General features: G+C 37.1%; 2 protein-coding genes across 3 annotated transcripts; both read right to left on the bottom strand.

The window, feature by feature from the left end:
- Window positions 1–219: 219 nt before the first annotated feature.
- LOC106134228 (uncharacterized) lies at window positions 220–4,029 on the bottom strand. Its single transcript, XM_013334223.2, has 8 exons — window positions 3,922–4,029; window positions 2,891–3,087; window positions 2,363–2,586; window positions 1,927–2,214; window positions 1,391–1,634; window positions 867–1,097; window positions 542–630; window positions 220–438 (listed from the first exon to the last, which is right to left on the bottom strand). The coding sequence occupies exons 1-8, from the start codon at window positions 3,963–3,965 to the stop codon at window positions 220–222; spliced, it is 1,536 nt and encodes a 511-aa protein (XP_013189677.2). The 5' UTR covers window positions 3,966–4,029.
- Window positions 4,030–4,459: 430 nt separating this feature from the next.
- LOC106134356 (protein lin-54 homolog) lies at window positions 4,460–16,227 on the bottom strand. 2 transcript variants are annotated; one of them, XM_013334380.2, is made up of 22 exons: window positions 15,841–16,227; window positions 15,538–15,676; window positions 14,908–14,993; window positions 14,588–14,710; window positions 14,079–14,334; window positions 13,699–13,802; window positions 12,967–13,042; window positions 12,348–12,463; window positions 11,730–11,817; window positions 11,440–11,525; window positions 11,100–11,177; window positions 10,776–10,881; window positions 10,231–10,304; window positions 9,707–9,841; window positions 9,401–9,460; window positions 8,832–8,957; window positions 8,455–8,545; window positions 7,697–7,904; window positions 7,222–7,333; window positions 6,734–6,858; window positions 5,993–6,155; window positions 4,460–5,407 (listed from the first exon to the last, which is right to left on the bottom strand). In XM_013334380.2, exons 1-22 carry the CDS (start codon window positions 15,889–15,891, stop codon window positions 5,396–5,398), a joined length of 2,415 nt encoding a protein of 804 aa, XP_013189834.2. In that variant the 5' UTR covers window positions 15,892–16,227; the 3' UTR covers window positions 4,460–5,395. The 2 variants fall into 2 exon arrangements, with proteins under 2 accessions (XP_013189834.2, XP_060804896.1); XM_060948913.1 differs by lacking the exon at window positions 9,401–9,460.
- Window positions 16,228–16,282: the final 55 nt, after the last annotated feature.

Below are 16,282 nucleotides of genomic sequence, written 5' to 3' on the forward strand. Positions count from 1 at the left end.
ATTCAGCCATTTGGGGTAGAGGGGTAGAGACGTCGAAACCTTGGGATGTGCCCATGATGTGCCGCTATTACCCATTAACTAATCCCTTGCCGTTTAAATATATATACCAGCAGATGCTCCTATAATCGCTTCAAACAACGTTCACAGATATACAAAACCTATCGCAACTTTTATCGGATAGTATGGGGCTAAAATAAAACCTTACTATAAAAGATATATTTAATTAATACAAGTTTCTGTCGCCTCCTCTGCTACTTCACTGACATATGTTTTTCCGACCTCGTGTAACCCGTCGAGGACTGTGCCCATAGTAGCCTTGAGGGCTCTGTATTCTTCGAGGGCCTTAGCGCAAAGTTCTCCCTCAGGCGAATTCCCCGGCTCAATGAACAGCATCTCCAAAGCACTTTTGAGATATTTTTCGGCCAGTAGTAGTTCGTCCTGCGTTAAAAAATGATTATTTGTCATTTTATATTCTTTTTATTGGATTGGACTGTACTTCTCATAAATAAGCCAAGAATAAAAGTTATTTGTAAATACCAACCATGTATCCAGATCCAGTTATTTCACGTGAATCAAACAATTTCTTCGCCAACTGCGCCATAGTTGCATGCAACTCGTACAATGTTATAGCTGAAAATAATCAATATTTATTAAAACGCCGATAAAGTTGGTGAAGACAAAAGTCATGAGTTTAACTACCTGTAAACATGGCTACTTTTATTTGTGAATATTCCCCCGAAATGAAACCTCGCAAAAAGAAGTTTAAGTCGAGTCCATAGCACATATATACTGCTGAAATCGTGGAAACATACTGTTGCTTAGAACATATAATTTTTTTTTATTAGAAAGTGAATTTCTCACACTACCTTTAGTTCTAGATATGCCGGGCGTGAGTTTCTCAATGACCGGCAATAGTTCCTTGCATAACTCTATCTTCCTTCGCATTACTTTCTTGGTGGGGTGGGGTTCCCTGTTGATGACGTCACGAAGGACGCCCGCGAGCCGCTGCTTCGCGTCCAACAGCAGGTAATGGTTGGGAGCGAGCACTAGCGATACATTCCGTATGTACTCCTCTAATTCTTTCTCATCTTTTTTATCTGAAACAAGTTAATAATTTATAATAAAAAAGTATCCTATTGTATGACGAAGGAAGGAAGGTCTATTGCAATAATTTGTAAAATTTTATGTATCGTCTTTGTGGTTCTTTGGGTTATGGGCCCAGTAACATTCCCTAGTCTTTATTTTAACAAAATAATACTATCACTTTCCTTTTATAAATAAGGAATTCTTATTAGTATTAACAAAATTGTTATAAAATTAACTAATAAGACAATTATGCTTATACAGTTGTATTTTGCATCTTAATTGTCTTGAAGAAAAATATCATTACTTATGAAGTCCAGTTTATCTGAACAACACTGGACTCTGTGGCCGATGATATCTTGCGCGAAGTCTTTCTTGCACTCGTTACAAATCCATTCTCCTCCCGCACTGGTAGACAGATACCCGGTCTTACACGTCGGGCAAATAGCCGAGCTGATGAACGTGCCCAACTCTGTGCAGTCGGCGCAGCGTGCGCACGCGCATTTAAAGTATTTGCCCACCAACAAATGCTGCTGTCGGAGAGCTGTGCCCTGAAATTAAAACTATTTATATTTTTGGATAATGTCGGAAAGGGAAGTTTTAATTTGTGAGTCGAGTCAAAATATGTTTACAGAAATATTTTTTAAAGGTTCGTTTATAATTCAGGAAATAACGGTATTTAAGATGCAGATCATTTTAAAAAATTTAACAATTACAAACATTTACCCGAGGAATTACAAGCGTTTACATTTTTTTAGCGACAGGAAATTACAAGCGTTGTGAAAATATGTAGTTGGTTTCTCGTGGTCGGAATGGAAAGAAGAGTAACCAACCACTTCATACCTTCAGAGGGTCCGTATAATTGTAGTAAATGATATCTCCTTTCTTTATATCTGTGCTAGCGTGGCAGACAAGGAGATTGTTATCGCTTATAGCCATGTGCGTGTTTCCCACGCAGTCGTGCGCCAGTAGCGCCGCCTGGAGGTAAACTCCGCGCAGTATTTCGGAGCACCCGATGGCGGGTACTTGCGGGCCGCGGACGTCGAAGCTGTTTACATCGATAGCCGCGCAAATCTTTTGAACTATGTTTTTGTCTGGTAAGTCGTCGAGTAGACCCAGTGATTCGATGAACTGCAAAGCAAAGTTTCTCTTTTCGACTTACCCTATTAGGAGCAAGGATATGTTAGGTATATTTGCCACAATTAAAACTTATGTCTTAGTAATCAAGTTCAAAATTAACCTACTCTTTTCGCCAGCCAAATAGTAAGATAAGCCATACCTTTGCAGTACCCTCATAGAACTCCCATATATTTGTATTTTTTCTCTCCTCTAAATGTGTTTCCAGCTGCATGAACTCTTGCCAGGCTTGAGGGTCTGTGGTCTTCTTTAGCAGAGCTCGCAGAACTATAAGAGAGCCTACATTCTGAACCATCACCATCGGATTAAGCCCTTTGGTTAGTTTGAGTGTTCTAAAAAATTCACATTCTGTTTTTGAATGCCAATCTGAAAATCCAAAATAAACAGTTACCTTAAAACAAGACACAATTCAATTTCCGTGTCTAAATTCCACTGCACTCGACTTGTAGAAGTGGGCAAATTATAAATTCCTACTGTAGTAGTTAGTAATGTTTTCAGTATTGCCAGTTTCAATCGTGAAAAAATTACTTTCTCTATGCGAAAGTGTGGAAAACAATAGTAGTGAATTTATATCAACAAGCAAAGTTGTGAGCAGGTAGCTGAGCAGAAGTTCAGTTTTTATTTGTGGGCACTGTGGCGACCCAGTTCGGTTCAGTTTTTTTACACTTACTGTAAGTAAGAGGCTGAGGACATCCCTCGCCGCACAAAGGCGCTACCGCACACTGCTTGCAGACCAGAAACTTGGTGATGAGAGGCAGGTAGCAGTTGTAGCAGACCAGCGAAGTGTCACTGTTGGGTCCAATTACGAAGGGTTCGTCCCATAGAACCTTCTCGCCCGCCCGCAGGTCTTTGGCGGCTACTAGGTACCTAAAGTATAAAATCTCTTGCTCAACTACCTAATTATAAATATCTACTTAGTTTTATTAATATTATTATTAACTACCGACCTTTCCTGGCTTCGCACGGGTAGCATTTATAGATATGAACCTACCTCAGGAAACCCTCTTTAAAGCATTTCAAACAGGAACAAAATCCGTCCACAACTTTCCGTGATTACCGCATACATATTATTATAGACCTTATAGGTATAGACAGACAAAATAGCGGGATTTACTAATATGTAGTGACCTATCCCTCATGAAACAAGAACCACACTATTGACTTAAAAAAGTGAATGGAAAATCTATCATATTTTATTTTCAGGAAAATGAACATAATATCCGGTATTGATATTAAATGCGAAAGTCTTATCTATTAGAGGTAGGTGCTCTTTTTGAGCTACGCCACTGCACCGGTTTTGATGAAATTTTGAATGAATTTATAAAATATTTTATGGGAATTGCCACGAGACCTAAAACCCTGGCAAAAATTATCAGTAACTATAAGAAATCAGCGAAGCTGTACGGACTTGACTGGGAGGATTGTGTAGGAACACTAGTGGAGAGTACAAACAATCGTATGGTGTACATACATTTCGCCGGCGCTGTCTTAATGCAATGTAAACAAAATAACATCTCATTCCTTTCAAACCAGCGTATGTACCTTCCTAATGCGTAGTCAGTAATACATATACAACAGTTTAGTAGGTATGCTGACGGACTATGGGACTAGTGGGATAGACGGGATATTCCATTTACACAAATAAAGACAGTAATATTTTATAAAACTGGTTAGTGGAAAAGGTTGCCCAAATTTACAAACCTGCCGAGGGTATCCGAAGTCCGTATTTCGTATCTCGCCGCCATAGCTAAATATAGAACAATGTTAACACGGTGCCGGGTACGAGGCAGAACTGCAGCGCACGTGCGCCAGCTACTGAACACGGCGCCTTTATTTATAACTTTCACTATTTATATCGAGAAATTTCTTCAGCGTAGCATGGGGCGGGTGAACGAAACGAGAAGAAAAAGATAATGCTGAAACTGGACGCATATTTGTTCCTTTGAATGAGTATTTACTTATATCGACGTTTTGACCATGTGGTTCAAAGTTAATAGTTAATTTAAAAAAATATCTAAGATTTTTTTATTTTCACGGAAGCACCTGCTATAGCCAATACCATTGGCTATTTTACATACGACTTATTGTTGCGCTTTCACAGCTACTAGGTATTATATGAAATTAGCAGGGAACCAACTTTTGCTGGAATTTTCTACGAGCGCAAGCCTCGGTAGAAATCTAGTTAAGAAATAATACAGCTTAATAGAAATTATAATTTGTATTTATTTTCAGTATAATAGTACAATTGTTTACCTCAGAAATAAAGGTTACTTATGACTAGTTAAATATTAAATTTACAACATTATGTACACGTAAGTATAATAACACTTTAAATAATATATCTTTATAAAAAATCTGATTTAGCTAAATTATTTACACTAAAAGGCATTCATTTTATTGCAAAACCGCTGTCACGTGGTACGTTACAATTCAAATCATACTACAGCTATTTCAGCAGCCAAATGTGGCGTCAACAAGAGTTATGAAGACAATTTTATTTTTACACAAAATAAATTCACTTTACAGTTTGCGAGCAGATAAAATCTGACCTAATCTGGCATATGCATTGTATACCGAACAGGAGTCAGTTTTGATTAACCAACACTCATGCATGTAGCATGCTTGGTCTATTGTTTAAAAGTTGGTGCAGCAAGAACTTTCTGCAGAGACGGACATTTTGCTTACGGACCAAAGACGAAAAGTCCTATCAAACAGTTCGTAAGCAAACGATCAACGGAGTACAGTTTTATAGACTCCTGTGCAAAAGACTAGTATTACAATTGTTAAAGTGTGATTTTCACGCCCGTCTTTCACTTCAAAATATGAATCTATCTCAATAAAATTGTGGAGTATGGATAAGGACATAGGGTATTTTAGACGCGGGAGGAGCCGCGGGCGATAGTAATAGATAAGACCAAGCATGCTTGCATCATTACAAAAACCATGTAAGATACTGTCAGAGGTTTCATTCGTTTCGATTGGACGTTTAAACCATTTTATAATGGAATGGAATACACAAATTTCAACAAACAAATAACATCATATTCGGGTGTTGCTATAGGCTTATCTCTAATATTGGCTCTGAATTCTCTCACTTAACATATGCAAGCACAATACGAGTTTAAAACAGATCACTTGGCAACGGATTGTCCAATTCAACCTTCCACCGTGGATATCACGTTTGCGCCTGCAATCAAAGTAGACATATTGTTACGTATTGAATAAAAGGTTTATTCTTTTAAGGTAAAGTACAATTCGGGATAACACATTAGGGATATAGACGTGATAAATTGGCGACTAAGGGATAGGCTTATAAACTTGGGATTCTTTCAGGCGATGGGCTAGCAATCTGTCAATATTTGATTCTCAATTCTATCACTAAGCCAAACAGCTGAACGTGGCCAATCAGTCTTTTTAAGACTGTCGGCTCTATCTAAGTCGCAAGGTATATAGATATGATTACATGTATGTATGTTTTCTTGTTCCTCCTGGCTTTAGTCTCGGCTGTATCCCTATTAGTCTCTGCTTTAAAGAGGTGCCCGGGGTATGCCTTTGACCATGGATCCTGAATTAAGTGAGTCAGATTTTTACACGAAGCTGACATCTGCAGCCATTCTTGTCCAGAAAAAGAGGTAGACCCTACCAAAGGTGGAGGGATGGAATCAAAGAGGTTGCAGGTGCAACCTGGAAAGCAGAGCAGCATGAAAGAGAACGAAATAATGGCTATTATTAATAATAAGAATGTATAAAACGATAATGGAGGTCTAGTGACCTCGAGCTGCGTGGAGTGCAGCGAGGCGCCGATGATGTCCTGCAGGCAGCGCGCGAACTCGTCCAGCACGTCGCGCGCGGGGTCGGCGCAGTCGCCCGCCGCCGCCAGCAGGCACTGGCACACCGCCTCGATCACCTCCGACGTCATGAAGCTGCACGGCTGTCTGCGGGGGAATTCACACGTGCGATTTGAGATTCAAGTTCCCAGCGTGACATTGGCTAGAGGTTTAGCTATGAAAGCGGAAAACACAGAACTTCGCATTTATACTATTGGTAAGTGATGTCAAGCTAGTTGTTGCGATGGGGATTGTAAGTAGGAAAGATGAAAATTATAGTTGTACACTCTGCAGCTAACTTCAGCCCAGGCCCTGTCCACTTCAAGGTCTATCTTTCACAAACATGAAGGACACACCCAGGATGCCCTTTGTCTAAAAACTCATTTAACACTGTAGCTCTGTCGATTTTATTTCTATGACATCTTCTTCAGTTTTAAAGACAATTGTGACACTTACAATCGTATTAAAACACAAAACGAATGAATCAATGTTTGACCTGTCACTTGACAAAGCCCATGACATTTATTCCCTGCAAAAGCCCGCAAGATGTAACCATACCAACAACTTTCTTGCATAATTCATTCCAGTTACAAAATGATGAATGAGGGATGAACCATAAGATATATATAGGATATCTCTCCTCTGCCTAGCACTCCCGGAAGAGTATGACATATATATAAACTGACTTGAGATGCGCCAGCACGTTGGTGTCCCGGCGCACGGCGGCGGGCGCCAGCATGCGGCGGCTCACGCCCTCCTCCACGTTGCGGCAGCCCACGCACTTGCACATCGCCGTGCACGCTATCTTCGCCTGCCATCAAAATTATGAATTAACTTTGTACATGGCCAGCTATATTTCAAATTTAGAATGAAGGTTAGGGACTTGTTAAAAAAAATATGTATAGGTACATTTTTCATTCAAAAATACTTTCACGAAACGCGTTAAATAGGTATTACCAACCGTTCCGTTTATAAATATAGAATACCAAAGTCAGACACGTTGATAGATAGGGATAAGGAAGTTTTGGCTCAAAAGCATTCACAGGATCTAAAAATCAAATGCAAAGTTTGCTTTACCCAAATTACCTAATGAAGTACGAAAGTCTTCACACACACACACATCACACACTTTTTCATCTAGCTCAAAAACGAAAGTTCATGTATAACAACTTACCTCGTAACATTCACAGTAGTTCTTAAGACATCCACTTCTTTTACAGTTGCAACCTTTATTGTGTCTTCTTATTATTTCAGGTCCGCCTGCTTTCGCTTTACCTATTTTGGGCCTGAAAGAAATTTAAAAGCATTCTTAATTTAAAAAATTACGTTGAAATTCATATGGATTTATTTAATAAATTTATAAGTATGCAACATCAAGTGTCTCGAGTAAGGAGAAGAACATAAGGCACACATTTTTGAAACCGCGGACGAAAGCTTTTATTTTAATTGCTTATTAGCTTCATAATCATCATTACAGAAATTAGAATTTAACACCTGTATGTACATGCCCCGCTTATTTCATGCTTTATGACTAATAGAACTAGACTAAGTTGGCAGTTTATATGGTTTGTAATTTCACAGAAAGTAAAACGAAATAACATTTATATGTACTAAATTCAAAAACATGTGATAAAATGAATATTGCCGACCTAAAAGCGTTGGGGTTCCTCATGAGACAGGCTCGTATTGACTTCTGCCGCAACTCTTCATTCTCCAGATTGTTGTGGCAGTTGTTGCAATTGCAACGGTTGCAAAACTCCCCGTTAGCGAAACAATCGCAGTAGAGCTTCAGGCACTGAGACTTGGTGCAGTTGCAAGCTTTGCGCGGACGCGACGCGAGATCGTTGGACGCCACATCTGTAAATTACATCAATACATTTACATCAAAGCAAAGAAACACTCAATATATTTAAATGGAAATAGTAAGAGGTGTCTAAGGAAATATTTACTTATTTATTTTAGTGTATGAAATATTAATTTGAAATTTACTACGGAATTAGCTGAAAATTAGATTAACAAATAAATATATATGGGACAAATTACACAGATTGAGTTGGCCTCGAAGTAAGTTCGATACTTGTTTTACGAGATAACAATTCAAAGATATGTACTATATTTTATACATTATTCATATAAAAATAACCATACAATACCCAGGCCAATCAGATAAAGTTCGTTTATCATCAAGCCCTGGCCGGAACTCGAACCCAGGACCTACTATGTCACAGACAAATGCACTACCGCTAGGCCACAGAGTAGTTTGAACTAAAACAAAAACTTTTACCCAGATAATTCAACACAAGTGGTACTAGTGAAATAGACGAGAAAACCTATTCCTTTGCTAAGCTATAATTGTAGTACAACAAATTTGTTCATATCATAAAACCATTTTTGTATCTGTCTGTACCTGAATCAGACGCGTGGGGCGGCGTGGTCGGTGATTGGAAAGAGTTGTACGCGTCAGAATCGAACTTCATGTCTATTAAGGTGTGATCAACCTGTAAATTAAATTATTTATTTTACTATAAGGTTTCATTGTAGGAAGCTAGACATATATATGCTTGTTCGTACTATATTCGATCAAGATGTTGTCATTGTTGTTATCTCAACTTCATTATTGTTGTAGTTTAATAGACGGTTAATATTTATTTTATAATTGCATTTATTACTTTTTTATATTACTATTTTACCTAAAATAATTCAAAATAACTGGAAGCTTTAAACATAAAAATCGAAAGTTCCAAGCAAAGCTAGTTTATTTTTTTAACATAAAATGTGTTTAACCTTGTCCTCTTGACTGTTATTGTGTTTCAAGTAGTTTGCGGGAATGACTATAAGGGGATGCTCCTCTGTCTGGTAACTCGAATCTATCTGGTCCATGCTGTTAGTGTTCTCGTCTTGTATTGGACTCTGTAAGTTAATACATTAATTTTTTACGAAATAAAAATTAATGTGCAAAGACATCGAGCAGTTAAAGTAAATTTCAAAAGATGTGTGCAGGGATCAAGGCCAGTGGAAAGATACAGTCTCTGCCTCCTCCAAGAAAGAGAAGCGAAGTGAATATACCATCTGTCCACATCCACACTATTAATGAAGAGAAAATATTTGTATTTTTGTAAGTTCGCAACAAATAATCTCAAAAACTACTGGACTGGTCTTCACGTAATTTGGCATACATATAGAATTGATCTTCCAGACTGAAATGGGCATCTGTTTTCTGGAATTTCCCTATGCGCTATGTGGATCAGTAAATTCTGATATGTAACCCCAACCGCCCCAAAAGACGTCTGACATCGCTGCCGCTGCGCGTGTAGTTTGCAAGGAAACGCCGCCGCAATGGGAGCGGCCCGTACCTGGCGCCCGCCCGCCACCGCGTCCGCCACCAGCGCCGCCAGCGACGCGCCGCACTCGCTCTGGGGACAACGTCCACGGGCTTCAGACTACACACTCCATCTCATCTATCGCCTTCTAAATATATAAAACATGACGCACACTTCTCGACCGATATATCAACGCACAGCCAAAACGGTAAGGCCACCTGGCAGAGGTTTTGTACCTGTAGGAAATCGCGAAAACTCTTAGAAAATGCCGGAGTTATCTCTAAACACTACTAGATCGACGTCAACAGAATATAAATAACTGAAATGTTAAAAAGCTACCTCATTTCGAGCAGGTTCCTCTTCTTCTTCGTCAGAGTGTTCGTCGGGCTCCTGCTTGCAAGTCACGGGCTCCACACTTCTTTCTACAGACGACATCGGCGTCAACAGACTCTGCCCCGAACGAATTATCTGTTGCTGAAATTTCAATTACAAAAAAATTACGAATTACAAATATTCTTTCCAATTTTTATAAAAAATATTGTTGTCTTGTATGTAAAGGCATCTGACACGGCATTGCGACTATGTTAATGGTTTTTTGGAGCTCAGTAAAGAATTATAATAATGTAAGAGAACATTTCCTCTTTCTCGTGGCGTCAGTCAGGGTTATATCCTCACCTCTGTGGAGAGTCAGCCAGGTGACAGGATTTTGACCACAATTGGATTGGATAACCCAGTTGTTAAGTTAAAGTAACAATACAGAAAAAAAATACATATTTATTATCATAATTCTCTACATAGAAAACACAAATATGTAACTATAGTGCGCATCGAAATATCATTTGACAAAAGTTTCAAAGACTCACCGAAGCTTGCGGTTTACTGCCGACCGGGGCGGGCGCGATCCTCACGAACTTCTGCTGCGGCTTCCCGGACATGCCTACAATATTAAAACTTATTAAACACTATCCAAAACTCGACAACAACCGAACAATTTCCTCGTCAATAGTAATTCCTTGGCGCGCAACGGTAAACATTAGCAAACTGACGCTTCAATGTCTCAATATTTTCGAACATTCCTGTTCCAAAGTTATAAATTTTTGAACAGAGAAAACATTTTCGATTTCGTAAATGGATCCTGTCATTTCATTATTTGAATTTAAATAAAGAAACCGCTATAGATTTTAAAATCTATCGAGGTATGTATGTAAGACATCTTTAGTTTTGTTTTTCCATATGGCAATAATAAACAAAATTTGACGATTCGTTCACGAATACTTACGATACTCGATGTAAACAATATAACAATTTTTCGAACATTACTCTTAACACAAGTACCATATTAATCGGACCTATATCATTCCGATTTCATACTAATTAACAATATAAATAAATAAATTAAAACACATACCTCTGTCCGTGACCGAAACTATGGATTTTGAAATATTCAGAACAGATGATTGCTTCGCCGTAGAAGATCCCGAAGAAGGGTTTGTTATAAGACGTATAAATTGAACCTAAAACAAATGTTGCAAAATGATATATTTTTAAAACATTACACATATGTGTAAATTCAAAATACCAGGTGATCTTGGTGGCTCATTGAACCCAGAGGCTTCTAAGACTAGTTAAATGTATTTTTAGAAGAAAAAGTTAGGTTAGTGATATAGTGTATATTGGCAATGATGGCAAAAAAATATAAAGTTAATATAAATTAAAGAGACTTCAGACTTACCCCTTTCCCGGGAACATCAATTTTATGTAGTTGCGACCGTTGTCCTGGATGCAATACTAATTTTCCATCCTTACTTAGCTATAATAATGAAATTTAATATTACAATATTATAATAAACAAAACAAGTAAAAAATAAGAAGTATGGGTACGTAACTAAATCTACACACATACAGACTTACATATTGACATATACTTTTATTCAGACATTTCGTTCTTTTATCGTAGGAAGAAATGTAAACATAAGAATCTATACCCTCCCTATTTTGGTATTAAGTTTTTAATTATTAAACAAAGGTAACTGATTAGTTATCCATATCCTTATAGTTACAAACATTGGTACCTGTGCAGTCTTCTGAGGAGCAGCCTTCAGTATAACCTTCTGTTTATTTGGATTAGCCGTTATCACAACTTTCTTGGTTGTTGACCCTACAGATAAAAAGAAAACTAAAATTGCAAACATTTAAAGGTTTATTTAAAATACCGTGATTAAGTCGGGAAATTCAGATACATGAGGAGAGTTATGAATGTAGATGAAGCGAAATAAGTATACAAGTGGAAAAATATTGTCTCTACCCCTCCGGAAAATAGGCGTGATTTTTATATATGTGTTTCTCAAATGTATCACCTTACCTTGTGGCTGTATAGGAGTAAGGCTGGGCGGATTTAAGGTGATGACCTGTTGCTTTTTTCCTTGCTTCGTGGGCGATGTCAACAACACCTGTAATATGTTTTTATTTAGTAAGTTTTAAACTACTTTTAACACCTCTTTTAAATTTCTTCTATCGAATCGAATGTACATAGTTAATTTTAACTTATTTTTTCTTTTCTGTCTCATTAAAACCCAGACTGTTTTATCAAGAAGTATAATAAAGAATCTCCTATCTTGGGTCTGCTGGAAGTAGAAATCTATTCTTTAGAAATAAGCAGATCTTATGTAATTTAATAAATAAATAAATTAAATAAATAAATTAAAAAATAATGTGTACAATTCCAAATTTAGCCTTCAAATCTATTCTAATAATATAAAGCTGAAGAGTTTGTTTGTTTGAACGCACTAATCTCAAGAACTACTGGTTCGAATTGAAAAATTATTTTTGTGTTAAATAGACCATTTATTGAGGAAGACTTTAGGCTATACATCATGCTGTAACTTTTATAGGCGAAGAAATAATGGAAAATGTGCATAGCTAGTAAAGAGGTAAAATTTTCGACAGGGTAATACAAAAAACTTTAAAAACAACCATTTACCTTATTATTACCAATGGATATGGGTATCTTCTTTTGCTGCATTACATATCTTGTCTGAGGGGCGGCCGTGCTGCCACTAGGCAACAGCTTTGTGATCACAGCCGGTTGATTGGCACCTGAAAAACAAAATATATTTTTAATCACGATCTCTTTGGCGACGATCTCTTTGGCGTTAGACCAGTCATCAGATTCTCGCCTCTGAACAAAAAGTCCCGAGGGTCAGGATTTTTAATCATAACATATCTTGTCAGAAAAACACTGGATAACTATTAATTTTATAGATAATGCTCAACGAAAAGGCTAAGAGATAACACCATATTACAGCTTTCACCACTTTTAGTGTCTGAATACAACTGAGGACAGACAGACATAACGAATCTATAAGGGTTGTAAATTTCACCCTAGTAATGTAATTGTACACTAAGCAAATATTCAAGACTAGTATCAACTTGGCACAAACATACCTTGATCAAATCAGGAACATGCTGGTGTAAGGTAAGGTCAAAAGCATAATGGCAAGCAAGTAAAAAAATTAAGTATCTGCCTTCCCCTCCGGAAAAAGGGCATTTCTGGTCAATGTATAGTCAATGTGGAAATGTATAGCAAGAAAATTAATAACCTTGAACAACAACTTTAGTCATAACCGACTTGGTGCCTTGTGATGTAGTAACAATCCTCTTGGGCGTGATGTGTGCCTGAAAATAAAACAATGATTCAAAATTTGTAAGTCTCATTACAAAACTGTACAGGAGGCTAAATCTTTATATTTATCGAAATCTCAAAAACTACAGGGCTCAAAAAAAAATTGGGGCACAAGAAATATTATAACTAGATGTCTAAGAAAAGCCCTTTTGAGAATTTCCGTGAGAACGGAGAAAATGGTATTTATCGGTTTACGCGGGTGGAGCGGCGGGCACTCTCTAGAATACAAATAGTATAAAATCATTCCATTTTGGTGAAAATGGGCCGTATTCTATAAATTACAAAGCAAACTAGCTTTATAAATTAGTATTAGTAGTAGTAGTGTTCAAAAATCCTACTACTATTATAAAGGCGAAAGTTTGTATGGATGTATGGATGTTTGTTACTCTTTCACGCAAAAACTACTGAACCGATTACCATGAAATTTGGTATGTAGGTAGCTGAAGACCCAGAATAACACATAGGCTACTTTTTATCCCGGAGTTCCCGCGGGATTGATAGGGTTTCCATGCGGACGAAGTCGCGGGCAGCCTCTAGTGTAGAATAAATTTATAATACAGTGCAATAAACTTTGGTCGATTTATTACAAATGCACACATATAATCGCGTCTTTCTCCCCTTCTTTAGTAATACTTCATAATGTAAATACCTGCTCAGGATCTCCTTTCACAAACTGCACTGCCTGATTGGCCGACACAAGCTTTATCTTCTGGGACCCTGCAGGCACCATGATCAACTGCTTCCCGACTTGTGCTGCAAATATTTGTTATCACAAAGTTAATTTTACAAATATATTAAATATATATGTATAAATTTATCAAAATAGATTTCAATCATACTTTACAAACAAAAATTATTTCTCATATAGATAAAAGCAGAATTTTATGCAGTACTTTCTAATTCTTTCTCATATAGATAAAAGCAGAATTTTATGCAGTGCTGCTTCGTAACTCAAAAAAGCATGACTCGATATCTTATGACCAACTTTTCTATAAAGACCTCTATCCCATCCCGTAAACACCATATTACCTAAAACAGTATTTCCTTTAGAAGCATTAGCTTGCACTACTCCACTTATCGGCACCTTTGTTAGGCCACTCTTGTTAGAAATCAATGTTATGGGCTTAGGAGCTATGGCAAACTGTTTGCCAGCTGGGAAGACATTGCGAGCCACTGTCTGGACTAGTTTCGGAGGCTTCGGAGCAATAGCCACTTGACGGGACACTGCATTGAGTACAGCAGGCTCCCCTCTTCTGCTTATTCCTGCTGTGCTTGGCATTGCTACCTGGAATTATAAGCAATTAGAAAAAAATTATTTTGCATATTTTGGCAAGACATCAAACCTAAAATCTAAGGCAACAACAACGCTACTGCATCAATAACACATACAACAAACATGCAAAGTATACATTCTTTAATTAGTGTGCTTTTTTAGTGATTTGGAAAACGTAAGTGAGGTCTGAAAATTATGGAAAGAATCACCATTCAACTCTTTGTATTCTAATCAAACTATGTATATATATATTCTATGCATTTACCTTGACTGCAATATATTTAGGCTGCCCCTGGTTATCCTGCCTGATGCTGACTGGCGTCATGGATTGGGGCTCATACTGTAAATCCACCATTGTATCGGATTGTGACTGCAATATATTCTGTATCTAAAAATGAAACGACCAATCATTTAGTCACCAACAACCAGTAGTTTTTGTTCTGTATTTGTATCTTCCCTGGGGAAGAATCAGTAGACACCATTAATGTACCACCTAGTAATTCTGATGCATCTCACAATAGGTTACTATACTATCATTAAGATTAAAACAAAATAATTCTTCATAAAAAAGAGGGTGGTACATACATTTGATTCCTCGGTTGTGGTAATTTCAGTGGTTTGGTCATCGCCAATAGAATATTCTTGCAAAGCAAACTGTTCCCCCATGAAATCTGAAAGAAAACACTGGATTTGGAGACAAATTTCATTACATTGTCAGACAATAAAATAGATGTTGAACATGTGAATAGGAATGTAGGAAGGAATACCAAGGTGAACATACCTTGATCAAATCAGGGTCAAGATTACCTTGATGAAATTACATGAAAAGAGTTGTGAATGCGGGTGAAGCTAAAGAAATGTGTTAGGATTGCGGCAAGGAGAAAAAATATAATCTGTAAGAAAGAGACATAATTTTACATTTATCTCTCTTTCATTTTTAAGTGTTTCCAGTTAACCCCTCCGCCACAATGCTTCGGAGCCTAGGATCTGCTTCCTGACACTTCTGTTATAGTACTATTGTCACACCTTTATATTGATGATTTAATGTATGTATATTTCTATAACAGTAACACCTTACAAAAAATCACCCAAAAAGGAAAAAAAATCATGAAAGCTTCTTTGTGTTACCAAGTTTAAACTTCTTGAATTTTTGTTATAATACAATAACTATTACTAGCAGTGTATTTAAATATTTTTGCTTTTATTACTACTTACCAATGACTTCTTCACTCCCTGTGTCCATGAGTATGTGTTGTTTATCTTGCATCGTCTCAAACTCCATTGGAATGTCTTCCCCATGACTGCTAGACTCCAAAGTGATTTCAGCTGCAGCCTCAACATGATCAAAATCCATCTATAACCAGGAAATATAAAAGTAAATGTCACAAATAAATATGATTAATGTATCATGGAATTATTTGGAAAGCATGGTAATGATATGATAAACCCATGATAGCCCCTATTAAATCAAATAAAAGTTAGAAACTAAATGAGTTTACAAAATGCCAATTTACTAACACCAACTATACCACTTTCCAATTTTATGGAATCCTCCAAATTGTGCTCCATAACGAGGTCTACAACACAGCACTTTACAAATTCAATAAAATTAATAAATCCACTGTAGTTTCTCAAAGCAATCTTATAAATTCAAAAACATTTTGTAGTTCAAACGAGGCCGCCATTTTAAATTGTCAAAAGTATCGCCACGGTTATAAACAAATTACACTTATATACACCAATAATTTCAGCCAAATCCTGCACCACACTACACACATAAATGTTCACTCAAGTAATAATAATTAATAAATCACATTTTGCAACGACATTCATGGGAAATAACACTACAGCTCGAGTTATTTTCATAAAATTTTATCGAAAACCCTGATGGCGCTTCTTTCAATTTTGATGTCAAGTCAAAAAAGACATTCAGCCAACATTAAAAAACGAACTTCCATAG

Source organism: Amyelois transitella, chromosome 17 (genome assembly GCF_032362555.1).
Source record: "Amyelois transitella isolate CPQ chromosome 17, ilAmyTran1.1, whole genome shotgun sequence".
Taxonomy (NCBI): domain Eukaryota; kingdom Metazoa; phylum Arthropoda; class Insecta; order Lepidoptera; family Pyralidae; genus Amyelois; species Amyelois transitella.

Excerpts from the sequence above, each read along its gene's own strand:
- LOC106134356 (XM_013334380.2), bottom strand. The coding sequence starts at position 15,891 with ATGGAGCACAATTTGGAGGATTCCATAAAATTGGAAAGTGGTATAGTT. Across the intron at positions 11,526-11,729 it reads TACTCCTATACAGCCACAAG|GGTCAACAACCAAGAAAGTT; the intron begins GTAAGGTGATAC and ends TTTTATCTGTAG. Across the intron at positions 9,461-9,706 it reads AGGAACCTGCTCGAAATGAG|AGCGAGTGCGGCGCGTCGCT; the intron begins GTAGCTTTTTAA and ends CGTTGTCCCCAG.
- LOC106134228 (XM_013334223.2), bottom strand. The coding sequence starts at position 3,965 with ATGGCGGCGAGATACGAAATACGGACTTCGGATACCCTCGGCAG. Across the intron at positions 2,215-2,362 it reads TCTATGAGGGTACTGCAAAG|TTCATCGAATCACTGGGTCT; the intron begins GTATGGCTTATC and ends TTTGCTTTGCAG. Across the intron at positions 1,635-1,926 it reads ATTATACGGACCCTCTGAAG|GGCACAGCTCTCCGACAGCA; the intron begins GTATGAAGTGGT and ends TTTTAATTTCAG.